The sequence below is a fragment of the Aulonocara stuartgranti genome (assembly GCF_965226115.1).
Source record: "Aulonocara stuartgranti genome assembly, chromosome: 8".
NCBI lineage: Eukaryota > Metazoa > Chordata > Actinopteri > Cichliformes > Cichlidae > Aulonocara > Aulonocara stuartgranti.
This window is the reverse complement of record NC_138959.1, coordinates 22627969-22654606: the sequence shown is the minus strand read 5'-3', so window position 1 is coordinate 22654606 and position 26638 is coordinate 22627969. Positions and strand designations below refer to the sequence as shown.

Genomic DNA, 26638 nt, shown 5'->3' with positions numbered 1-26638 from the left:
ACTTCCTCTAGCTCTTCAAAAGGGAAGCATGGTCCTTGCTAATTCCCTTTCTCCTTATCACTTATCAACCTAGTCGCCACCACTCTGTGCAACCAGAGTCATCCTGCCTGGCCAGCTTGAATACACACACTACATTGCCAAAAGAATTTGCTTGTCTGCCTTCACATGCATATGAACTTGAGTGACATCCCATTCCTAATCCGTGGCATTTAATGTGATATTGGCACAACCTTTGCAGCTATAATAACTTCAACTCTTCTGGGAAGACATTCTACAAGAGTGTGTTTATGGGAATTTGTGAACATTCTTGCAGAAAGCACATACATTTGTGAAGTCAGACACTGATGTTCGACAAAAGGCCTGGCTCGCAGTCTATGCTCTAATTCATCCCAACGTTGTTCTATTGAGTTGTAGTCAGGATTCCACACCAGACTAGCTCATCCATGTCTTTATTGGCCTTTCTTGGTGCACTGGTGTGCAGTGATGTTGGGACAGGAAGGAGCCATCCCAAATATGCTCCCATATGGTTGTCCAAAATAACTTGGTGTGTTGAAGCATTAACAATAATTTTCAGGGGGACTAAGGGGCTGAGGCCGGTTTCTGAAAAACAACCCCACACCATAATCCCCCTCCACCAAGCTTTGGATGTGGCACTGTACAGTCCCACAAGTACCTTTCTCCTGACATTCACCAAACCCAGACTCGTCCATCTGATTGCCAGACAGAGAAGCTTGATTTGTCGCTCCATTTAACACGTCTCCACTGCTCTAAAGTTCTATGGCAGCATGCTTTACACCATCAGATTAAACGCTTTGCATTGTGCTTTGTGATGTAAAGTTTGGATGCAGCTGCTTGGAAATGGAGACCCATTCCATGAAGCTCTCTAAGGGCTGTTCTTGTGCTAATCTGAAGGCCACATGAAATTTGGAGGTGTGTAGTGACTGACTCTGCAAAAAGTTGGGGACCTCTGTGCTCTTGGCTTTTCAGCATCCACCTGTGATCACTCTGTGATTTTACGAACCCTGCTACTTTGCCACTGACTTGCTGTCATTCCCAATCACTTACTCTTTGTTATAATACCACTAACAGTCAACTGTGGAATAGTGAGTAGTGAGGAAATTTTATGAATGGACTTGTTGCAAAGGTTTCATCCTATCATGGTACCACACTGGAATTCACTGAGCTTTTCTGAGAGCAACCCATTCTTTCACAAGTATTTATAGAAGCAGTCTGTGTGCCTAGGTGCTAGATATTTTATTTTATTTTATTTTATTTTATTTTATTTATTTATTCATTTTTTACACGTGGAATTGACTGGAACACCTTATTTCAATGATTTCCATGGGTGAGTGAATACTTTTGGTAATACAGTATAGCTTCATTTGACTCTTTGTTGTGACATATGTATATGTTCCTGTATGTTTCCCTGTGTGCTCATATACTGTCATTATGTTTAGTTTCCCTTCACAAATGGACTTTGGATTCTTTGGACTTTTATAACAGCCTTGCAATTGAATGTTTGCTTTGTATATTTCTGTCTGCAATTGGAATATGCATTTGAGTCCTCAATCTGTGTCGCGGTGTACAAGGTGGACTCACGTGCTGGACTCCGGGGATTGATGCACACAAGAGAATTTATTAATGAACAATGTCCAATGAGTGTATATACAAAAGGTGCGGGGCAGTGCTACCTACAAAGGTGCGGGGCGGTGCTATCTACAAAGGTGCGGGGCAGTGCTATCTACAAAAGGTGAGAGGGGCAGGGCTCCGGGGGAAATCCAGGTGAACACTCTCGTCTCTCTCCAAACAATCCAAACACGAATCCACTCGAACACTCAGGGAACACCAGGGAAAAGAGTCCAGAGGGTCTGCACACAAAGAAACGCTCATTAGATTCCAAACACACAACTACATGGAAAAACACTTGCTAGACGCTCGACTTTCACTGACGCGATTCTCACAACGATCCAGCAAAGAACAGCCGTTGCTTCCTGGCTTAAATGCCATCCACACTGATGAGGCACAGGTGTTTCCTCCTCCGAGGGCGTGGGCCAAGGGCGTGAACCCATAATGAGTTCCGCCCTGGCGAGAGAGAGAGAGAGAGAGAGATGATCAGCGACCAGCTGAACCTCCAGGCCGTGACAATCTGAAAGATTAGGACAAAGGATTTTGTTAGGTGCTGGACGGAAAACTTTGAGGATCTCTTCAATCCCACTGACACACCTACTGTAGAGGAAGCAGAGTCTGTGGATGAGGGGGATGACTCGGCCATCTTTGTGGTAGTTAACCACACAACAGAGAGTTTTTTAACTCGGGTGGGTGAAATTCACCCTGAGTCCCTACGGGCTCCGGAGGGAAAATCATGCAGAAGTTATAGAAATTTCCCTTGGATTGGCAAATTGGGGTCGTGGTCCCTTTTTCCAAGAAATGGAGCCAGAAGCTCATCCTCCATGGGAAGGCCTATTCTTTCGCATGGAGGAAGGTTCTCCACAGACTACCCTGCAGAGGAGAGTCTGCCCATTAGTCAAATGTTAGATTTAGGAGACAATGTGGTTTTTGTCCTGTTCATGTAAGTATGGACCAACTCTTTATTCCCTAAAGGATATTACCGGATGCATAACATTTTGCCCAACCAGTCTACATCTCTGTTGTGGACTTACAGAAAAAATTCCATTGTGTCCCTTGGAAGCTCCTATGAAGGGTGCTTCAGGAGTGTGGTATATTAGTCCCATTGCTCCAGTCCCTGCACAATAGCTGTGAAAGTTTGCTTTGCTTTGCACTTTGTCTGCCTTTTGTCCCCAATTCTGTTCATAACTTTTATGGTCAGAATTTCTAGATGTAGACAATAGGCAGAGGGTGTTGCTTTTGCTGGTCTCGGGATCTGGTCTCTGGTTTTTTCAGATGATATGGTTTTGCTGTCTTCATTAAATAATGATCTCCAGCTTACACTGAAGGGCAGTTTGCAGCAGAGTGTGAAGTGGCTGGGATAAGACTCATCACCTCCAAGTATTAGGCTATGTTTCTCAGCCAGAAAACGGGGGAAAGCCCACTTTGGATTGGGAATGAGTTGCTGACCCAACTAGTGTTGTTCATGAGTGAGTGAAGAAAGGGGCAGAACACTGACAGATGGATTGGTGCAGCATCTGCAGCGTTGCAGATGTTGCATGTGTCTGTTGTAGTAAAGAGAGAGCTGAGTGTGAAAGTGAAGCTGTTTATTTACTGGCAAATCTATATTTCTATCTTTTGGGTAATGACCAAAAGAATAAGATTGCAGATAGAAATAAACTTTCTCTGAATGGTGTTTGTGCTCTTTCTTAGAAATAGGGTAGATGAGTCATTCAAGAGGGACTCAGCGTATAAACACTATACTCCTCCTAATCAAAAGGAGCAAGTTGATGTGGTTTGTGCATCAAACTAAGATACTGTCTGGATACCTCCCAGGTGAGGTGCCCAACAGGGAGGAGTCCTCAGAGGAGGCCCACAAGGAGAACTCAGGACACGGTGGAGACATTACATCTACTGACCGGCTTGGGAATCCTAACCTGGGGATGCTAGCTTGGTAGTGCTTCAGTGTCCCCACATAATTGTACTTTAGCCTTAGTTAGGGCCCGAGCACCGAGAGTGCGAAGGCCCTATTGTATCTGCTCCGTTTCTTATTACTATTATTCAGGCAAAACAAGGGCCTTTTTGAGGGCCTAAACATGCTCAAAAACTCATGAAATTTTGCACACATGCCAGGTCTGGTGAAAAATTTTGTATTTTAATGGTTTTACATATGAGCACTGGGAAATGGCTCTACAGCGCCACCTATGCCTTGTTAAATGCAGCCCTACGACCACATAGTTTGAGCTACATGTATGAAATCTGGCACACATGTGTATCATGCCGAGTCGAACAAAAAAGTCTGGGGGCCCATTGATGCAAACCCAACAGGAAGTCCGCAATTTAGAAGTGAAGGTGACATTTTGGCTCTAATTTTACCGTTTCCATGCCTCGAACTTTTTCGAACTCCTCCTTGGGATTTGGTCGTATAAGCTTCATCTTTGGACAGTGTCAACTACACCCTTGTGCCATGTTAAATTGCGGAGCTTTTGAGTTTTCCCAATACGGTGAGGCCGTGGCGCCATGGCGAATTTCGATGACTCGCCATGAAAATCTTATTGCCTCTCATTTTGTCATACATTTCCTGACCTTGACCAAAGTGAACACATATGATAAGGCTCCACCCCTGAACATATTTCTACTGCCATATTTGACATCAAGGACAGCGCCACCTAGTGGGAACAGGAAATGTCATGTTTTACACTTTGGGGTACAGTATTGTGATGGGTGACATTTAGAGCCTCAAATTTCTCCAGGAAAGCCTTAAGGAGTTGGTCTTGGGTTACAGTGAAAACTGTGACTTTTAGCAAAAGGGTGTGACCCCAGCAGCATGGCGAACTTTGATGTCTCGCCATGAAGAAACAAATTAGTGTAACTCAATGAAATCCAGTCTGAACAGTACCAGACTTTACAGGCATGATGTCAGACCCACCCTGAACAAATTGATGTGCCCATTGTCAGGAATACGCAGAGCGCCACCTAGTGGGAACAGGAAATGTCATGTCTTACACTTTGTTTTACTGATTTTCACAGGTTCATCGTGGCCACCTCAAAAGTGGTGAATATCACCATCAGTCCTTCATGATGCTTCAGTGCGAAAATTGTGACTTTAAACTGAACGGCGCACCCTGGTGGCAACGCTGTTCACCATGAACAATGAAGTGGCTTTTGAGGGGCTTGGAAAGTTTAAAAAGCCTTGAAATTTGGTGCACACCTCCAATGGGACGAAGGCTTTGTTGTTATGTGATCACCTTCCTTGAATAGCGCAAAATGGCTCCACAGCGCCCCCTACAAACTTTCAAATCATCAGCCCCTGCTCTGTGTTTTGTGTATGAGTCTGAAATCTGGGAAGCTTATAGGAGAGATCAAGTTGTACAAAAAAGTCTCTTAGAGCAATATCCCAAATCCAACAGGAAGTCAGCCATTTTAAAATGAATGTGTAATTTCGGCGACATTTTCCCCTCTTTTCAGGCACCGTTCTTTGACGAACTCCTCCAAGGGATTTCATCAGATTGATGCGATTTCCTCTGTGTGGAATCTAAAGACCTTTGTGATGTTAAATTGCGAAGCTTTTTACGTTCAGGGAAACGGGGTGGTCATGGCGGCACCTGGTTTCAATCACTTGCCAAAAAGCAGTAATCTGCTGTCACTCGAAAACAAAATTTGTCCAATCTCTCCCAAACTTCACAGGCTTGATGAGACTCGAGCTCGGAAATGTTTGTTATGCCATTTGTCAGTAATGGTTAGAGCGCCACCTAGTGGGACGACTATAATCATGGTTGAATAAGGTGAAATGTTAGCTGGTGATTAAATGCATGAATTCCATCAATGTGACATCAGATCGGACGTGCTGGTTTTATGTGTTGGGCGTGGCTCGACATGCCGGGGTGCGAGGGCCCTCATAACGCTGCTTGCAGCTTTAATTTTAATTACTTTGCCTCGTTATCCCTATTTTCCCTATTAGCCAACTACAGAGGGGGGTATAGATATCCCTGGCTAGGTTTCTTGCCCACTGAATCCCTGGATAAGTGAATGTGGAAAAGTACATTTTATTACAGAATACTGCTACTGCCCAGCCAAGCTTGACCTCAAATTTGGCAGCACGTGGCACGAGGGCTAAAATGAATTTGACACGACTGCGTTAGAGGCTTCCTCACAAGAGACAAGTTGTTGTACCCTAAAGTTACATTATGATATTTTACAGTGGCTTGCAAAAGTTTTCGGCCCCCTTGAACTTTCCCACATTTTGTCACATTACAGCCACAAACACGAATCAGTTTTATTGGAATTCCACGTGAAAGACCAACACAAAGTGGTGTACACGTGAGAAGTGGAACGAAAATCATACATGATTCCAAACATTTTTTACAAATAAATAACTGCAAAGTGGGGTGTGCGTAATTATTCAGCCCCCTTTGGTCTGAGTGCAGTCAGTTGCCCATAGACATTGCCTGATGAGTGCTAATGACTAAATAGAGTGCACCTGTGTGTAATCTAATGTCAGTACAAATACAGCTGCTCTGTGACGGCCTCAGAGGTTGTTTAAGAGAATATTGGGAGCAACAACACCATGAAGTCCAAAGAACACACCAGACAGGTCAGGGATAAAGTTATTGAGAAATTTAAAGCAGGCTTAGGCTACAAAAAGATTTCGCAAGCCTTGAACATCCCACGGAGCACTGTTCAAGCCATCATTCAGAAATGGAAGGAGTATGGCACAACTGTAAACCTACAAAGACAAGGCCGTCCACCTAAACTCACAGGCCGAACAAGGAGAGTGCTGATCAGAAATGCAGCCAAGAGGCCCATGGTGACTCTGGACGAGCTGCAGAGATCTACAGCTCAGGTGGGGGAATCTGTCCATAGGACAACTATTAGTCGTGCATTGCACAAAGTAGGCCTTTATGGAAGAGTGGCAAGAAGAAAGGCATTGTTAACAGAAAACCAGAAGAAATCCTGTCTTGATGCATTCTCAATCATCCAGGAAAGGAAATCTCCAAAAGTCGATTCTGTTCATCTGGACGTAGCGTTTTGTGGGAGAAACATTTCGTCACTCATCCAAGTGACTTCTTCAGTCTCAGCTGACTGCAGGTTTCCCCAAATCTTATAAACAGTACATTTGCATAATGACTGAAACCAGCTCACTGAAGGAACAATGGGCTAGGAGGTCAGTTCCTTCATCATAATTATGCAAATTCTCATGACCATTGATCAACAACCACTGACCAAAACCCACTGATCAAAGACCACTGATCAATGGTCATGAGTCCCATTCACAGAGAGTTGGGGAATGGCTGCAATCACACCATTGTAAGATGGCGAAATATGTTCTTGATCTTCTTGATGTGCTGTTCTTCTGCCTCCCTGGCCGCTGTGTCAGTGGGGATGGTGTTCGCTCGGTGTTGTAGTGTCCTGATAACACCCAGTTTGTGCTTCAGTGGATGATGAGAGTCAAACCTTAGATACTGATCCGTATGTGTAGGTTTACGGTACACGTCAGCTTTTAGATGTCCCCCATTACTGATGGAAATCTCACAGTCTAAGAAGGCTAACCTGCCACTTTTCATATCCTCCCTGGTGAATTTGATGTGTCGGTCCACCGAGTTAATGTGATCCGTGAAATGTGGTACGTCCTGAGATTTGATTTTCACCCAGGTGTCATAAACAAATCTGAACCAATGGCTTGGTGGTGTTCCAGGGTAGGATAGCAAAGCCCTCTTTTCCACTTCTTCCATGTACAAATTGGCCACGATGGGTGAAACTGGGAAGCCCGTGGCACACCCATGTTTCTGCCTGTAGAACTGACCCTTGTATGTGAAGTAGGTGGAATGAAGACACAGTTCCAAAAGCAAACACACTTGGTCGATGCTGAGAGTGGTCCTGTTGCTGAGGTTGGTGTCATCCTGTAATCTCTTACGAACTACCTCCAACGCTTCCGTGACTGGGATGCAAGTGAAGAGAGATGTTTGGGGAAACCTGCAGTCAGCTGAGACTGAAGAAGTCACTTGGATGAGTGACGAAACGTTTCTCCCACAAAACGCTACGTCCAGATGAACAGAATCAACTTTTGGAGACATAAGAAGTCCCGTTTGCAGTTTGCCACAAGCCATGTGGGGGACACAGCAAACATGTGGAAGAAGGTGCTCTGGTCAGATGAGACCAAAATGAAACTTTTTGGCCAAAATGCAAAACGCTATGTGTGGCGGAAAACTAACACTGCACATCACTCTGAACACACCATCCCCACTGTCAAATATGGGGGTGGCAGCATCATGCTCTGGGGGTGCTTCTCTTCAGCAGGGACAGGGAAGCTGGTCAGAGTTGATGGGAAGATGGATGGAGCCAAATACAGGGCAATCTTGGAAGAAAACCTCTTGGAGTCTGCAAAAGACTTGAGACTGGGGCGGAGGTTCACCTTCCAGCAGGACAACGGCCCTAAACATAAAGCCAGGGCAGCAATGGAATGGTTTAAAACAAAACATATCCATGTGTTAGAATGGCCCAGTCAAAGTCCAGATCTAAACCCAATCAAGAATCTGTGGCAAGATCTGAAAACTGCTGTTCACAAACGCTGTCCATCTAATCTGACTGAGCTGGAGCTGTTTTGCAAAGAATGGGCAAGGATTTCAGTCTCTAGATGTGCAAAGCTGGTAGAGACATACCCTAAAAGACTGGCAGCTGTAATTGCAGCAAAAGGTGGTTCTACAAAGTATTGACTCATGGGGCTGAATAATTATGCACACCCCACTTTTCAGTTATTTATTTGTAAAAAATGTTTGGAATCATGTATGATTTTTGTTCCACTTCTCACGTGTGCACCACTTTGTATTGGTCTTTCACGTGGAATTCCAATAAAATTGATTCCTGTTTGTGGCTGTAATGTGACAAAATGTGGAAAAGTTCAAGGGGGCCAAATACTTTTCCAAGCCACTGTATTCTGTGGAAGTGCATTTGTATAAAGTATTGCTTGAGAGGTGATTGATTGTTGTAATGAAAAACTTAAAAAGAATCAGTATATGCTGAGATACTTGTTAGAGAATGCATCACCAAAAGGCCCAGATTAAATAAGTTTAAAAAGGGCATTTTTTTAGTGTGTTCACTCTTTACTCCAGATCAAGCTGTAAAACATTTACCAGCAGCTAACAGTAAGTTATTCTAGCACAGATCATGTAATTTATAAAAGCAAACTGATTCTGTGTTTCAGAGACACATGTGAAAATTCACATTGGTGGATATAATGGAGCAGTAACTAAATAAAGTGACCTTTGATTAAACTCAGACAGTGCATGTGTGTACCATTACTGTACAGATTTAATGGAACATGCTCATAAACATATTGCAAATGTTAGACAGTTATATTTTGTGCAGTTTTACATCTTTGAATACTTTTACACAGAGAGAGGTTTGAGGGGAAACACCAGGGGGACTGGAAATTAACACGTTAAAACAATCACTGTTCAAACAGGTTCTTTCTTTTCAGTGACATATTTATAAATGTTACTGAAAAGAAAGAACCTGTAGATTGGTTTTGGACAGTTTACTTGGCCTGAAGTGGAGAGTCTGGTGACAAGCTTTTAATGCTTTTCTCAGTGAAACTGGCTTTGGAGCAACCCTGCAGAGTTGCACCATCATCATGGGAAGATTACAAATTTTTGTGGTGTCTCACTGAAAGTTTAGTTATAAATAAAACATTATGTATTTAAATTAGAAAATAATCAGGCTCAGCCAAACCTTTCCACAGAATACAGAGTTTTCAAGCTTCATGAATCAACTTCGGTCTGCTAAATTCCAAGTTATTGCACTATTTTGTTCTTTAAAGCTTCCACTTACAAAATGTTTTAAAACATAAGTTCCCCTTCTTTAACACAGTTCAAAATGAATCTTTGCAACTATAAACCTCAGAAACAGAAGATCACGTTCATCTTGCTGCATAGATGAATCATAACCAACTTTGAGGGTTTTTGGGTCTTTATATGCATAGATAATACGCATTATATTTTGTCAACCATTGCACTTGAATATTTTCAGTTTTATTTTTTTAATTTGCATCCCCGCATCCTCACCCGCTGCCACCAGCAGCACCACCGTCACTTCGCAGGCAAACGAGGCTTTTCTGCCCGACATTATCTTCATCCAGACTCCGCTGGAAAGGAAGCTGAAATGACGGATGCGATCATGGGAGAGGTAGCAGGGGCTAGTTTATTTACATCGGAAGAGGCTCTGTAAGTTTAGAGGGAAGCCGATGCGTGTGTCTCCCTCTACTTTCACGGACCCCCTCCTCCTCCGCTGGCAGAAATTTATAAAGAACAAAAAATCTGACGAGGGAGGGAGGGGGTTGATATACGCCGAGGCTGAAATCGAGAGGCGAACCCAGGGAAAGAGGAGTAATTCGTACCCGTGACTTTCCCCCTCTTAGTCCCCCAAAAGGAGGGGGAAAAGTCGCAATATTGGAAACGGAAAGGAATGAGGTTCTAAAGGTGTGAAAACGACTGCAATTGTGGATACTTTATATATTTTTATTTCGAAAAAATATGGCCGAGAACGTTCTGGACTCTGGCCCGCCTTCAGCCAAGAGGCCTAAACTCTCCTCTCCGGCACTTTCCGCGTCCGCCAGCGATGGAAACGGTAAGTACTGGCTCAGGTTATAATTTGGTTTGGTGTTATTCGTTGAGTTTTTTGTTTTTGAACGGCTTGTGGTTACTTAAAAGAGGAGGGAAACGCGGGATTACGCTTCTGTTTTTGTCGTAGCTTGCTAATGTTAGCGTGCTAGTAGTGAGTGTGTGTACGTGAAGAAACGCTCCCCGTCTAGCTCGCATGCTAACAGCCATTTTAGCCGGAGGTAGCTACTAGCCATTCAGCTAGCGCTAGGCTAGCCCACTTGAACGCGGATCTTGTCTTGACGGTCCCGTGTCTAATGACTACTTTAGCCGGGTTGTTTGTAACCCCATTGCCAGTCAAACTTACGATGAAGTTTCTTGGTGTCATAGAGTTGTCTTAAATTGACAGCCATGTATACGTACTGCTATTCTGTACTCGAGTTTTTAGGCTGCTAGGGTTTAAAACAACCTTGTTTTGCCCCATCATAACTCGGACCCTTTCTTAACTGCCGTAAGCCATCGTTAATGATGTTAGCGAAGACAGAGGTTGCAGACGGTGGTGCTGCTAGCCTGGTGAGAGCTAAATTTAGGCCCACGGGTCCGACTGATTGTTAAGCTCAAACTGCCATTGTTGGTACGTTTTTTTTCTGCGTGTGTGTGGATGGCGTGTGGCAGCAGCTGGAATAGTGGCCCGAGAACGAAACGGTGGAGCATGGACACAGCGCCATGCCTAACCACCGAGCTGCTAACCAGAAAGCCCAGTTAGTGACCGAATACTACTACACGCACGAAATATTCACCCAGATTTCATCACTTAGACATTCACTCAGTCGTTACACCAAAGCCAGCTGCGTCTCTGCCCGCCTGCTCGGCAATAAGAGAGACCATTACGGTTAAATTAGTCAGGCACTGCACACATTTCCGTCACCTTACAAAGTATATATCGATGACAGACGCATTACTGCCAAAAGATAAACACGATTTGAGGATGTAATTAACTGCACTCAAAATTATTCTTCGTGTCACTGCCATGAAGTGTGGTTGTTGCCGAAAGATGCTTCCCGTTGATGTCTCCAGTTGTCTTTAAATCGTAGCATTAATTGAACTGCAGGTTATTTTCATGGATGGTCAGTCTATTTGAAAAAGCATTTGGTCTACAAAACAACAAAAAATGGTAAAGGTGCTACCTAAATGCCTTAGTTAGGTCAGATAGCTCCCAAAACCCAAACTTTAACAATTACAGCAATGCAATACTTAAAACAAACAAACAAACAAACAAAACTGTTACTCAAATGTCATAGCACTGAACCATTGAACCCGCTGCATTTGTATTTTAAATAAGGCTTAAGTAATTATTTGTCTAATATTTCTGCTTCCTGAGGGGAAAAAGTTAAGTGTGGACAGAATAAAAGCATGTTTCAAATGTTTGTGAGCTGCAGTGAATTTATGTTTAACTTAGTTATGTTTAATTGCTGACTGCCACATTTCTTTGTAATGTGTCAGATAACTAACTGATTGTAATGTGTATGTTACACATTACCTGGTAATGCTACACATTACCATTACTTGGTAATGTGTAGCATAAAAATTGTGTTTGACTGAACGGAATATAGCCTGCTAAAGCTTGGATTGCTGTTCTCACTAGAAATAATTTATCCCCGGTCCCTGTGTATCTTACCAATTTTTGTGGCCTTACTTCGATGAAATAGTCCATTCGTCAACCTGTCTGTGCAACACTTTGAATGTCTTTACTGATCAGAGACTCTTTCTGCAAACCTGGGTAGTAAGGTTAGTTTTAAATCACACATCACACTATTGGTTTACTGTTCTTGCTTGGATACAAAGCCTGCCACTAAAAACTTAACTGTCTCTGCAGATAGTAGATCGTACAGTAGATACTACAAATTTTTTTCTCTCTCTTGACTAGAAGTGGTGGTTATTATTGTCCGTCACTTTGCTTCATTCAGCATTGTTGGTTAGCTGCTATACTTTGTCTGTCATGCCATTTTCTCTTTTACAAAATGTGGTAGACTCACAAGATGCATAGTGCGTCAAATGAATATCGTCCTACTTGTGCCACAGCTGATCACACTTTTGGTCATTTCATATGGAGGGAAAAAATGCTTAGACAACACTGTTTTTATTTTATTCATCATATAAGTTTGTCAGGTTGCCCACCTCTAAATCATTTACTGGTTCGGTGCTCAGTGTTGTTGCATTGGATAGTATGTTTTTAATTTCTGATGTGAGAAAATTGGTCATGCATGATCAGCTTTCATAAATTTTTGATGTCAAGCAAGTGATCACATTTTCACTTGGTCATGCTTAAATATGATGGATTATACCAGCTTAACATTGCTGTGGTCCCTGTTGTCGTCCTCCTCGCTCTTTCTCTGCTTTTTTTGCCTTCTTGAACTTGCCTTTCTTCATTTCAGATTTCGGATCTCTTTTTGAATTGGAGCACGACCTCCCAGATGAGCTCATCAGCTCCAATGAACAAGGTCTGGTCAATGGTGGGGACCCTAACCAGCTGCACACCACTCTAGGAGGAGGACCGGCATTGTTGGGTCCTGGAGGCGGTGGTGGAGGGGCAGGAGGATTGGGTCTTGGGCTTGGTCATGGTCCTGGGGGAGTTGGTGGAGGGCAGGATGCAGTGGCCAAGCATAAACAGCTGTCAGAGCTTTTGCGTGCGGGGGCAACACCCTCAACTCAGCCGGGGCACCAAGGAGCCATGGGTAGCCCAGGAGGCCCTGCTGCCATGGGGCAGCACTTAGCGAACATGAAGGCATCCCCTGGTCAGGGGCCTCAGCAGATGATGGGCCAAGGACAACACCTTTCCCCTCAGCAGCAGGCCAACATGATGCAGCAGCAGAGTGCTGCAGGTGGAATGATCAGGACCATGATGGGAGCACAGCAGAAAGGCAGTAATGGACAGCAGCAGCCAGGCATGATTGGGAACCAGGTGATTAATGGCTCTCCAAGGATGGGTTTCGGCAATCAGGGGATGGTCGGTGGCAGCAACCTTTTGGCTGAGACCCTACAGCAGCCGGGAGCTGGGGGCCAGGCTGGGATAAGAGGCCAGCAGCCTGGAGCAATGAACAAGGTAGGCAGTGCTTCATATATATATATATATATATATATATAAGGGTGCAACGATATTCGTATCGATATTGAACCGTTCAATACAGTGCTTTCGGTTCGGTACGCATATGTATCGAACAATACAACATTTGTAATTTATTTGATCAACTTTCCTTCTGACGATGCTGTCTGTGTTGAGCGCTCAGTGAATCTGTGTTCGACTACTCCGCCTAGGCTGCACTGTCGAGCGCAGATCCACTGAGCGCTCAACACAGACAGCATCGTCAGAAGGAAGAGCGCAGGGCAAGCTAGCAAGACAGAAGTTAAGCTCTCCTTGCAACATGGACCTCCCCCACCCTCATTCAGATCTGGCGTTTGGAATTATTTTGGTTTTCATGTGACGTATGACCCTGAAGGTAAGCGAGTCATGGACTAAAGTAAAACAGTATGTTGGATGTGCCATGCAATGCTCAATTACATGGGTGGGAGCTAGTGTGTTAGCGCAGTTAGCTCGTTAACGTGTTGGCCGTCTAGCCCCATGCACGGGGCGATCGGCGGTAGCTCGTTAACGGAGATTTGCCGTGTTGTGGCGTTAAGGTCATTTCAACGAGATTAACCTGAAAGCACTAGTGGGAACACAACGAATATGACTGCACATTTACGCCGACATCATCCTAGTGCAAAGACAAAAACAACTAACTAACTTTAGCCGAGTCATTTAGACAGCTGTTAGCACAGGATTCTCCTTATGCTGCTGAGAATATAGCCCAGAAGAAGCTGATAGTATAGCTTTTATTTTGGAAAGAGACATTTCTCTGTAATAAACTCTCTTTTCCAAAGATGAGTGATTCCTCAATCAGATACAGGGCTTGCAATATCGCTAGCCTGACGTCCTGGGGCTAGCGATTTTTTCAGTCGGGCTACCAAAATCTATCTCTTCCCTGCCCGTCGGGCTATTGTAGGAAAAATATATGTCAATGCTTTTGCATTCTTTCAGAAATGTAGCTGGGTAATTATGTCATTGGCATCGATGAGCCACTGTCAATATGTGACATATTGAAATCGCGTTTGAATTTGTGCTTGTTTTTTTGCTTTCACTTTGCAATCGTGCGAACTGTGTATAGAGAGCGACAGCACTGATCTGTGTGCACCAATTCCTCTGACATCGTCTTATTAATCGTTAGCTTACTATGCAAACATGACAAGTGAAATCTCCCGCAGCAAGCTTAAACATGTGAGAGGTTGATCACGCAGAGAATCGCTGAGCTTATGTGAGTGCGTGTGTAAAAGCAGCAGGATTTATATTTCAGTTCTGCTGAGCCAAATAAGACAGGTCAGGGTGAAGAAGTGACAGCCAAAGAAAAGCTTACCACAAAACGGAGAAGTTATGACAAATCAGACTATAAGGCAAAAAGAAAGTGCAGCTTTATGGTTTCATGGACAAAAGAATTTCTGTGGCTGCAATATGATGAGCTAAATAACCAGGGCTGCACATAAGTGGTCCGCAGGTGCGCATTCGCTGTCAAAATAAAAAACACGCACAAGGGTTAGGGTTAAATTTAAAAACTGTACTTTTGAGTTAAAATATATATTTATAATTTTAATAAATGACAAATTAAAAATGCATGAACATTTCTTTGTATCGAAAAAATATCGAACCGTGACACCAAAGTATCGAACCGAACCGAACCGTGAATTTTGTGTATCGTTGCACCCGTAATATGTATGTATATGTGTATATATATATAAATTTTTTTTAAAGGGAAAAAAAATCTACATTTGCAAGAAGCTTGCAAATGCAAAATAGTGGAAATTAACCCTTGCACACACTTAGTCTTATTTGCCTTAATAGTAATTTGTTCATCTGTGAGGTAATTTTCTAAATAAGACTGAATTTTCTTCAGCCTTACAATTTCAAAACTTAAGAATTTAAGCAGGCATAGATGTATAATTATGAAAGGTGTTCTCACGTTTTTTCATTGTTAACAAAGTTCTATTTAGAGACACTTAGACTTAAGACATAATGTTTGGGGGCACAAGAAATTCTCAAATCCTGTTTTTATTTCTTAGAATTTCTTATTCTTTGCTGCGGACTTCAGTTTGTTCTCAGATGGTTAAAGGTTCATGGTTGTATTTGTTTATTTTAACAAACGTAAGTAGTGCACTTGGGTTTTTTTTTTTTTGAGTCCATCTGTGTGATTGACAGTCCCACAGGAGTGATGGTAAAATGTTGCAGCTGCAGGTACTGGTGATTAGGGCTGCCACAAACGATTATTTTGATAGTCGACTAGTCACCGATTATTTTTGCGATTAGTCGACTAATCAGATCATCATCCATTGGACGTAAAACTACAGCTTATTGCACCAGCAGCATCTGCTCTTATATAACTTATCATTAGCTTACAGCTTTAAGTGTTTAAGGTGCTAACTAAAAATAAAGACAAGATGATAGTTTATTAAATTTTAATGAAATCTGCAGATTGTTTCGGTGAAGTTTAATCAACTCCTTGCTATCTAAAATATAACGGGACACCGGAGTAAATTTTCCAGCATCTCACACTTCTGATAATCAGCTGTCTGCTTGACGTTTATTCAGCTGTGTAAGAACTATAACTTTAATCTCAGCCAAACCGATTTACTCAGGAACAAATAAAATACTAAAAAAAAGCCAAACAATAACATTTTAAGTTATCTAAGTGACTTATATATATTTAACCTGAGTAGCGAAAGACGGCAGTGGGTTTGAAAACGATCTGCCGGGAGTCCGGTGTTCTCACGGCTCTAGTGAGCCTAGCCCCCGGCTCGCTATCGAGCTAGTGGGTAACAGATGTCTCCGAAAACGTCGGAGCGCTTTTGAAAATATGTGGTGTCTTGATAAACTGAGCAGATATTTGAGGTTTACACAGCTACATTCTCGCCTGAAAATATGTTAAACGTTTATTTTGTGACCCAGAAAGAATAATAAGAGTAACATTAAAACTAACTAGCTGCCGCCATTGTTGGAAACTGGGCTGGGCCGCGCTATGAATTCTGGGACAGAGCTTCTTCTTCTTCGGGGTTTAACGGCAGCTGGCATCCTTGTACATGCAGTGCTGCCATCTTCTGTTTCAGTCCGTTATTACACTCTTAAATCCTACTACTCATTCCTGCGTCTTTTGGGATCTTACAAAGCTTCAAACGACGCGTCGACTATTAAATTAGTCGTCGACGATTTTGATAGTCGACGTAATCGTGACTAGTCGACTAATCGTGGCAGCCCTACTGGTGATGAAGATGATTCACTGTGGTAGAGCTACTGATGGTTGATGTTTACCCAATCAAATGCAATGAGTGGGATTCCTGGTTAGGAATAGGTTAAAGGAAAAACTCAGATGAGCTTGTGTTGGCCTCCTCAGTGTGGAGGGAGAAAAGAGAATCGCATCAGAATTGCTGTTGCATTCTCTCCTACTGTGAATTGCTGTTTTCGTTTGTTTCAGGTTATATTCTAATGATATGGTTAAAACATGTTCTATCTCCACTACTGTGAGATTTCATTGACTTAGTTGCTCCTTTTTAACTTTCGGTCTTATAAAGTTCGTGGTTTGTGGAAATATCCACAAATCCAGCTTATTTAACAACTGAGACTTGGGTTCTTGAGACTTGATTACACTAAAAGATTATTTGGTAAAATAAGAGCACAACGTGCTGGCATGTATAGAGCTCAGATGCTCAACTCATCCTCATATCAGTGACATGCAGTTTAACAAAAAGAAGGCATAGAATAATTTTAAGTCTTGTTTTATCCTTGTCTTCATTATTGACACAAACATTTCTCTTTTTCAAAAAATTAAAATAACTTGTATTTTCATTTGCTAGATGGGGATGATGGGGAATCCAGGGGGGCCCTTTGGAGGCCCATATGGAAGTCAAGGGAATCAAGGTCTGGGAGGCGCAGGGCTGGGCCCTCAGCTCCAGAACAAAGGTTCCATGGCTAATAGCATGGCCCAGTTCAATGTGGACAAGAAGAACCCGCCCATGCAAGGAATGGGCGCCATGGTAAGGAAGAGATGATCAAGAGAATGTTTCCAATAAATAAGTTGTATTCTGATCCGTGTTATGAATTAGTAGATTACTATAAACTCTAGGACAGTACCAGATACTGATGCTGGTTGATAGCCAGTAATGATGAAAATGTTTTGTGTGAGCGTTTAGCAAAAATTGATGTGAAAGAGTCAGACAATACAGATATCTGTCAAATCTATCATTTAATCTCCCAACACAATCAGAAACTAAATTACCTCTTCCTGCTGCATTACCTCTTCATGTCCTGTCATTTGACTTGAGCACTCAGTACTCTAGTATTGCTGTAAACACCATCCTTTTATTTTCTTCCTCCACCTCCTCTTCCATTTTTACTCCCTCTAATCTTCTGCCTTCTCTTTATTCTGTTTCTTTTCTCTTATTTCCTCCGTCTCACCTTGTCTTGTTGTCGCCCACTTTCTTTCCAGGGCACACAGCAGTCACAGACAGGTGTGGGTGGTCCCACAGGTGCACCTGTGGGAGGAGCCCCCGGGATGGTGCCGGGCGCTCAAGCAGTTGGTACCCAGGTTTCTGCAGCATCCGCTGCAGCCGGAGCACCGCCCACAGCCGACCCTGAAAAACGCAAGCTAATCCAGCAGCAACTGGTACTCCTGCTACATGCACACAAGTGCCAGCGGCGGGAGCAGGCCAATGGTGAAGTCTGGCAGTGCAACCTGCCCCACTGCCGGACTATGAAGAATGTCCTCAACCATATGACTCACTGCCAGGCTGGGAAGTCCTGTCAGGGTAAGTAGAAAGGATGCTGCATCCTCCTGGAAACACTGGATAAAATAATCCCTTCTGTAGCTGTCAAGCTGGCAACGTTCCTCGTAATGAAAGTGTATCTCACCTATTAAAATGGTTTAGTGCTTAAGCACATGAAGCTTAATTTTATTATGCTACCTGATTTTTGAGAGTAGTACTTAAGAAAGAAAAAAAACAGCCCCCCCCCCCTCCCCCCCTCCTTCTCTAATACACCTCCATTTCCCAACTCCTGATTCCATATCTGTTTTGCCTCATTGACCAACAGTTGCTCACTGTGCATCATCGAGGCAGATCATCTCCCACTGGAAGAATTGCACGCGACATGATTGTCCTGTCTGCCTGCCGCTGAAGAATGCCGGGGACAAGAGGAACACGCAGTGTGAGTGTCTGTATCCGACCAAACAAAAGAATATACCTTCCTTCATACCATTGGATAAATTTTTTAGATACTGTGCTGTTATCATTATCAATATATTTACACATTTATATTGTGTAAATGTATTAATAATGACCAAGTTTGATGTTCAGAATCAGAATACTTTATTAATCCCGAAGGAAATTAGGGGTTAACGTTGTAATGCTGATAATGTAAGTATGATTTTGTACTGGGTTTGAAATGACAGCGTTGTTTTGAATATACTAGTCAGTATTATATTATAGCACAAAAATATAATAATTTTTGCTGAATTTTCTATAAGTATTCAGTAAATGATTTTTATTTATTTATTTTTTAATTCTTAGCTTATTTTATTCATTCATAACTTTTGTTTTTTGTGTTCTTACAGCTCTACTTGCAGGGGCTGCTACAGGACTAGGCAGCTCACTTGGTACAATCCCTGGTAGCCAACCAAGTGCTCCCAATCTCAATCAGCCAAGCCAGATTGATCCCAGCTCTATAGAAAGGGCCTATGCTGCTCTGGGCCTCACCTACCAAGGGAACCAAATCCAGGCTCAGACTTCCCAGCCTAACATGCCCAACCAAGGCCTTCAAGGGCAGGCTGGTGTGAGGCCTCTGAACCCAATGGGTGAGTTTAGTTTATTTTCAGTAAAAAGACATTGTCTGAATTGTCTGCTCTTTTACAGCTTAATGCTAAGCATTTCTTTTTTTCAATGCCAGCAAGCGGTTAGGACCTTCAGCTTTCAGAATGAGTGAATTGTATACTTAAAGTGGCTTTTCAAAAGCTGTTTATCGCTGGTGGGAGCTATGAAGATAGCTATATAAAATTGTTTGTCAGATCTCCAGGAAAAATAATCATCTCAAGAATATGTTCCATGCTATGTAGCTTATCTTAACCCCTGGATATGTTGAAAAACATGTCCAGGCAAAAGCTTGTCCATTGTGTCCTACTGTTAGGATGACACTGAGAATAAACATATATAATTTCCTTTCTTTTCTATGCGGTGTAGGTGTGAATCCTATGGGAGTGAATGGAGGTGTGGGTGCTTCCCCTCAGAGCCAGCAAGCTAGTCTGCTGCAAGATACAATGATGCATCTTAATATGAACAACCAGGGGTAAGAGCAAACACAAAGGCTTTATTGTATTTATTTATTTTTTAAAGATTTGGTCAGTTCTACAAGGGTTTTAGGACATACATTTATTTTAAGAAGCCATTTAAAGGATTCACTCTGTCTCTTCTAGTCTGAATGATGCTGGTGGGGTCGGTTCCATGCCCACAGCAGCCCCTCCCTCCGCCACAGGCATGAGGAAAAGCTGGCATGAGGACATCACACAGGATCTACGAAATCATTTGGTACACAAGCTGTAAGTATTAAAGAGAAAAGCTGCATTATTTATTTAGTTTTGGACTGCACATAGGATCACAATTAGCATTGCTGTGCGAATACATTTAAAAAAAGGGGGGGGGGGGGGGGCTTGTGTTTTCTTTTTCTTTTCTTTTTTTTTTAAGTTCCATTCATCTGCCTGGATATAAAAAATTAGGTGTCATGTATTTCTGTAGTCATAGATAGAAAACATACTGGTGGATTATCATATTAAATATGGTGAATGCTTCAGAAATAGATGGAGGGTTATCTGCATGGTTTCATCAAGGTTTTTTTCTTCCTTTTTTTCTGGGATCTGAATGATGCCATCGAGACTGGATATCCATGTCATGTTCATCTCAGACACATACCTCTGTCCGCGCTGTAGTTAAAAACTACATAATTTCCACCATTTTTTCCTTCATCCTGTTTTCTGTCCTCCTCTTTACTTGTCCCTCCACAGTGTCCAGGCCATCTTTCCGACTCCAGATCCCGCTGCCCTCAAGGACCGTCGAATGGAGAACCTGGTGGCTTATGCCCGAAAAGTTGAGGGTGACATGTATGAATCGGCTAACAGCAGAGTAAGTTGCTCCTTACACTTGAGAAATCAGTGGTGTCGGTGTTTCAGTATCTATGTCAGTCATTGTGCTGTCATTACTTGTTCATTAAATTTATAGCAGCAGGTGAACCCCTGTCTTTTTTTCCTGTTGTTAACTTGTCTTTTTCCAAGATGAAAGAGAGCCACAGATTTGGTATTACTTGAGTTTCAAAATACTTCTATAATTTTCAAAATAATTTATATTTTTGTGTCCTTTCTGTGTTGAAATTCTTGTTTTCTAATGTCCTTAATCTCTTGTTTTCTTTTGACAGGCTGAGTATTACCATTTGCTGGCAGAGAAGATCTACAAGATCCAGAAGGAATTGGAAGAGAAGAGGAGGACCCGACTGCAGAAGCAAGGTGTGAACATTGGACCTGCTGGCATGGGACAGCCCCCTACTGGGCTGCCTCCAAGTGAGTGAACCTGTTGGGGGCAGGGGAAGAAGTGAAACGTTTTAGTGTTTGTTCAAAGTGTTCTGCTCATGCTTGGTGAACACACAGCAGTTTAACTTCCTTCTTCTCCTCCCCTATCTTTACAGACGGTCCCCTAACTGACCCGGTAATGGTGCGACCAGCAGGACCAAATCAGATGAACAGAACGCAAGGCCCAGGTAAAACATCTGTAGTTGCAGGCTCATCATTTTATGGTGGAATTGAAGCTTACACTGATTTTTTTATTTTTATTTATTCATTTATTTATTTTCTATTTATTTTTTTTATTTATGTTTTACCAAATGTTAACTTGGAGCCGAATGGGCTGAGTGTAATGCCATGATTAATCTCCACTGTGGACATAGACAGCTGGAGTAGCTGCGCGTCTCTAATATCTGCTGTCGTGCTCACTCTGATGACGAAGGCTTTAGAGTTGAGTGTCTTTGCCCTCATGTTGACACAGCCCCCCCCCCAGTGTTGATTACTTTGAAAAATAAAATCCATGTAAAATATGTTTATGTTGTATATCATAAATTCTGTGTTTTGTCAGGTATGAATCAGTTTAACCAAATGGGAATACAGTCTATGGGCCAGAGGTCAACACCTCCTCTACCCTTGGGACCATCTGGCAACCAGGTGAGTACACACAGTGTTTCAGATATGTAGAAGAACACAGTTTAAAGAGTGGGGGAAATAAAATGAGTAGCTGTTAAATTAATTTGATTTTTTTATAACAAACTTCTAAGAAAATATAAAGTTTGGTTTTTTTGAAGACCAGTGCTTTTTTTTTTTTTTTTTTTTTTTTTTTTTTTAAAACTTCAGATGGGAATGGTTGGACCCAGGGTGGGGCAGCCCAATGTTAACCAGCTGCCAGCCCCGTATATGTCCCAGGGACAGTTTCCTGGCTCAGGACCTGGAGTTGGAGCTCAGTCTGGGATGACACCACCTGGGGGACCAGGAGGTATGGTGCAGGTAAGAGGGCTCGCACTTCTTTTTGATGTTGCTTAGAAACCCTGATTGTACCTGTAGCAATTCATATTTAGGTCTTTAATAAGGACCTAAATAGTCCTTCCTTTCTTTTCTTTTCTCTTTCATTTTTCCCCCTCCAACTCAAATATAAACTCTGTTGTTAATGTGTTGGGTGTGAGGAGGAGAATTGTAAAGAGTACTGTGCAGGTCATCGTGTTCTGTAAGTACACACTACACTAACCATTAGTTATACATGTAAATCTAGGGATGCACCAACCCTTTGGATCAGATATATTTCCAGTTGTAACTTGGTTCATTTCTATGTTGTTCTGTGTTATTCTGTCATATACCAGTAGAAGTACATATAGCTTCCTCTAAGCTATAACAGGAAAAGGCCTGTACATTTTACTCAACCACATACTGTGGTCAAGTGAGTTGACATGATTGAAAAGCTCCAACCATCCTTTCCCTGCGTGTCTGTTTATTTCTCTCTCGGTTGTTGGGAAGCTTTTGCTGCACTTACAGTAATAAAAGTGTTGTCGCCAATTTAATTAATATTGACTTCAATTGTCTCTTGCTAGCTCCACTCTACATGAGAGGTGTGTATATCTGTGTGCACTCGCTGTGAGTCAAGGGGAGGTGAAACTAGTGCGAGTGTAAATAACAACAGTATAAAGTAACCTAATGATGTTCACGCTGAGGTGAAAGTGTAATTTTTAAGCCCACCGGAGCAGGCACTATTTTTAAGTGACGTCATTTTTCATAGGAAACGTAGTTTTTTAACTCTACAGGGCCTTTCAAAAGTTTACTGGTGTTTCTGTAGTTTCTGGAATGCATAGAAATTAAATTGCACTGTTGGAAATAGTTAATTTGATGCACGTTGTGGTTTTTTTTTTTTTTTTGGTCGTTGTGCACAACAGTATTTTTGTTTTTCCTGCAGTTTACGAAAACTAGTGCATCTTAAAAGTGAAACTATGAAGACACTCAAATTTCCTATGGTTGAAAACTATTTTATGCAACTTTCTTGCATTTAGTTTTGAGGGATATACCTCTGAAACTTCTGTAACTAGAACTCGGGTCAGTTTGGCATGCCTCAACATAGTTTTTAGGGTTTTCCATTAGGTCATAGTACCAGGTACTTTTTAGTAGTTACTCGACTGTGGGTTCCAAGGCAAACCAAAAATGTCACGCCAACAGACTGCATACTACCGATTGACTAGTCAGTGACACTCGATGAGTCGTGAGAGCGTCTCCTTTATTAAAATGAAAACTGCCAATTTTGAAAACTATGGCAGTTTTCAAAATTGGCAGGGAAATGGCCGCACAGAAACAACACTGTTGTCCCCGAGTCTGACAAAAAGTAAAGTTATGTTTTAGTACGACTTTGGTAAGCTATGAAGGCGCACCGCTTGATGGATTGCCGGAGCATTACGGCTGCCGTAGTCAGGAGCCTTTTGGAGTAATCTGGGTCCAAAACTCCGTCTGCTTCAGGTCCCACTGCGGCATCACTGAGAGTTAAAAACTGTCTAAATTCTTTCATCTTTAATAAAATGATAGGCGTTGCTGCTTTACCAGGTGTAACAATTAAGTTTAACATCCAGGCATCCATGAAAACAGAATTTAGTAAATTCAACTGAGTTAGAAGTTAGCAGGAAGTTAGCTCGCTAGTTTCCACCTAAACATGATATAGCATGTTCTGACTGAGAGATTTCTGAAAAAATTAAAACGTACAGCTCTGCTATCACTTCCAACATAAATGAAGACAGAAAATTAAACAGCAGTGACGTTTGTAGGGTTACTGAAGTTGGACTAGCTGGTATATAATGATGTGCTACGTGATCGCTAGCAAAACCGCTACGTTAGCATAATATTAGCACAGTGAAGCTGAAGGATGAACGCTAACACTTTTCCACTTGATAAAAGTTAACGTGAGGGTTTCTGGGGGTTAGGGACAAATGCAATCACATGGCAGGATGCTATAAACGGGCCAAACTTCAGTCAGGAGAACAACTGAGATAATCCATCCACAATACAAGGTTAGTCATTAATATACTGCAACAACACGGGAATAGAGCAGTTGCGAGAGAATTCAGCATTAATGAATCAATGGTACGGAAGTGGAGGAAGCTCAGTTTTTGGCTTTCCCCATATTCCAAAAGTGCTTCGTCTCTTTGCTATGACTGTCGCCCGGCATAATTTGCAGATGATGTTGTTTGCAGCTGCTGCAATGCTTTCAACCCAAAACAGGCGCAGATTGATGACACCATCAACATGCGCTATCGCGGTAGAATGGTATAGTCAAAATCTCTACCGTTGGCCAAATTTATATAGTTTCTACCGTATACAGTTTATATCGCCCACCTCTGATTTAAATTTGTCTGAAGGAGAAGACACTAGATATGTATTTTCATACATAGGCTTTCTCCAGTTGTAAGACATAACCTTCACCAACAAAGGAAAGAAAATGCCACTGACATCTTCACAAAATGTTATCTTCTTTCTTAACATCTTAAGCTTCATCTCCTGAACTGAAGTCAGGTCTCTGACACAGGAAAACATGCATAAACATGCTTATTTATTCCAGATATCGTCACAGTAATTAATGTCAGCAGATTAGACACATGACCCTCCCATCTCAGAACAGCTGACAAGGAGCCAGCTAAACAACGTCGACAGCTGGTTATACGCTAACATTGTGACAGCTAATGTGGACTGTCAAGTAACTGAGTCCAAGAATGTTAGTGAAACTGTCTTTTGAGTGGATCTAAAGCCAGCTAACAGATGCTAAAACAGCAGCGCTTATCAGCAGTTCAACTTACCCTCAATAATTCATCTCCGCATCAATGAGACATGGAGTGTAAAGTCATGGTGAGCGGGCGTTTTTATTGTTTTTGATCTCTTGGCTAATTTAAACATGTTTTACCTGAAGGAGCCACTGTAGCTAGTGCACTTGAATTCGGGGGGGGGGTGTTAACTCTAATCTGCAATCCAGTCTACTGACATCTAACAGTGAAATTTATGCACACTGTAACTTTAAACTAACATAAGCACTGATACTCTGTACTGGCAGATATCTAAACCGGATTGGTGCATCCCCATTTAAAATGTAGCAAACTAAAATTTAAACCTGAAGAAGAGAAAACACACTCCAATAATTCCTGGATCATCAGATAGAACTGCAATATTCTGGGTTAATATAAAACTTTATGCGGTAAAATGTAAACGTAGGAGATGAGTAACCTCTTCATTCTTGCCATCCTCGGGCAGTATTGTTACAATTTCCTTATAGCGTGATGTTAAGAAACATGGATAGAATATAAAGCATCCTGATGTGATCTGATCACATACATTCTTAGGTTACCCAAAGAACAACATTTTCTGTCTCTTAACCAACTCTACCTCTGTCTTCAGACGCAGATGGGCACTCCTCCCCCCCTCTCAGTTGCGAGTCCTCTAGCACAGCCGGGTTCAGCTGGCACTCCCAGTGGTGTCCCTCCAGTAGGGCCAATGGGGCCTCAAAGCGTGGGTGGTGGAGGTCCCAACTCAGCTGTTGGAGCCCCTGCCTCATCAATGACTCCATCTAACACAAACCAACAACCCAACTCCAACCCTCATTTGGGGCCCATGCGTGGCAGCTCACCCTCTCCTGCTCACAGCCGATCACCTACTCCCCACCAGACGCCCCCCAGGCTTGCTGGGTCGCAGACGCCACAACCACACACCCCTAATGCATCACATTTGGTGCCACCCCCAGCTCCTCAGCAGAACCAGCTTGGTCAGGGTCCTGGCTCCAACAAGCCCCTCCAGCAGCAACACATGGGGCCTGCTGGTTCAACCACTCCATCTCATCCTGGAATGGCCTCAAGTTCAACACCGCATGGCAGTCAGCTGCCACGTACTCCGGTCAGTGTCCCTTATTATTAAAAACTGGCATTTATTTTTAATTCATGAGTTAGAAACTTTAAAAAATATTTTTTTTAAATCAGGTCTTTTAAGTTTGAAAAGTTTTAGACAACAATAAAATACTTTAAAGAGAAAATACTTTATAAATAATAGCACAAATATCTGAATCAGATCATCATCATGATATCAGTGATTTGCTGTGGGCATGCTTTGCCTCAAAGGTAAATTTACACAGTTCATCAAAGTTCTTTACAGATTTGATGCTCCAAGCAACTGCCAGAAGGATTAAGCTATGTCGCATTGCCCTTTCTGTTAATGTAACACCAAACTATGAGCAGTTTGTTCAGTTTTACTTGCATGTTCCCCTGTTGTGCACCACTTGCATATTTACTACTTGTATGCATCTAATTTGTGCATCTCTCTTCAGTTATCCCAGAAGGGTTCATTCCCAGCCGACAGTCAGGCCCCGACCCCAGCTTCTGTCAGCAGTCTAGACACCTCGTCCCAGCAACCGGCGTCAAACACTTCAGCCACCAATGTGGACATAAAGATGGAGGTCAAACATCAGGATGAGGAGGACGAGAGCGATGCTGGGAGCTGCTCCAAAGGAGGGAAACTCGGCAACCTCAAAATGGAGGAAAAGCCTGTGAAATCTGAATTTAAAAAAGAAGAGTGTTCTGGAGAAGGCGGTAAAGGAGTTCCTATGGAAACGTCGACTACAACACAGGGGTCAGGAGTAAAGATGGAAGACAGAAAACCGGAGGTGAAGAAAGAGGTGAAGAAAGAGGTGAAAGATGAAGAGGAGAGCTCGGAAGCAGTCGTGTCGCAGGCCCCAGTGAAAAAGAAGAGTAAGTCAAAAATACATTTTTA

General features: G+C 42.5%; 1 protein-coding gene across 6 annotated transcripts in view; it reads left to right on the top strand.

Annotated features, from left to right (window-relative positions):
* The first annotated feature begins 9608 nt into the window (after nt 1–9608).
* ep300a (EP300 lysine acetyltransferase a) overlaps nt 9609–26638 on the top strand; it is a 31989-nt gene continuing 14959 nt past the window's right edge. For 2 of the 6 annotated variants that reach the window (XM_082543632.1, XM_082543628.1), the window contains exons 1-15: nt 9611–10227; nt 12635–13302; nt 17136–17315; nt 17768–18086; nt 18370–18483; nt 18890–19129; nt 19512–19617; nt 19745–19867; nt 20330–20447; nt 20737–20878; nt 21004–21075; nt 21447–21532; nt 21719–21868; nt 25277–25768; nt 26196–26616. In XM_082543632.1, coding sequence (XP_082399758.1) covers nt 10134–10227; nt 12635–13302; nt 17136–17315; nt 17768–18086; nt 18370–18483; nt 18890–19129; nt 19512–19617; nt 19745–19867; nt 20330–20447; nt 20737–20878; nt 21004–21075; nt 21447–21532; nt 21719–21868; nt 25277–25768; nt 26196–26616 — 3325 coding nt within the window. In that variant the 5' untranslated portion in view covers nt 9611–10133. Of the gene's footprint in view, nt 10228–12634; nt 13303–17135; nt 17316–17767; nt 18087–18369; nt 18490–18889; nt 19130–19511; nt 19618–19744; nt 19868–20329; nt 20448–20736; nt 20879–21003; nt 21076–21446; nt 21533–21718; nt 21869–25276; nt 25769–26195; nt 26617–26638 lie in introns of all 6 variants that reach the window. The other 4 variants (XM_082543629.1, XM_082543627.1, XM_082543631.1 and 1 more) reach the window with 3 other exon arrangements.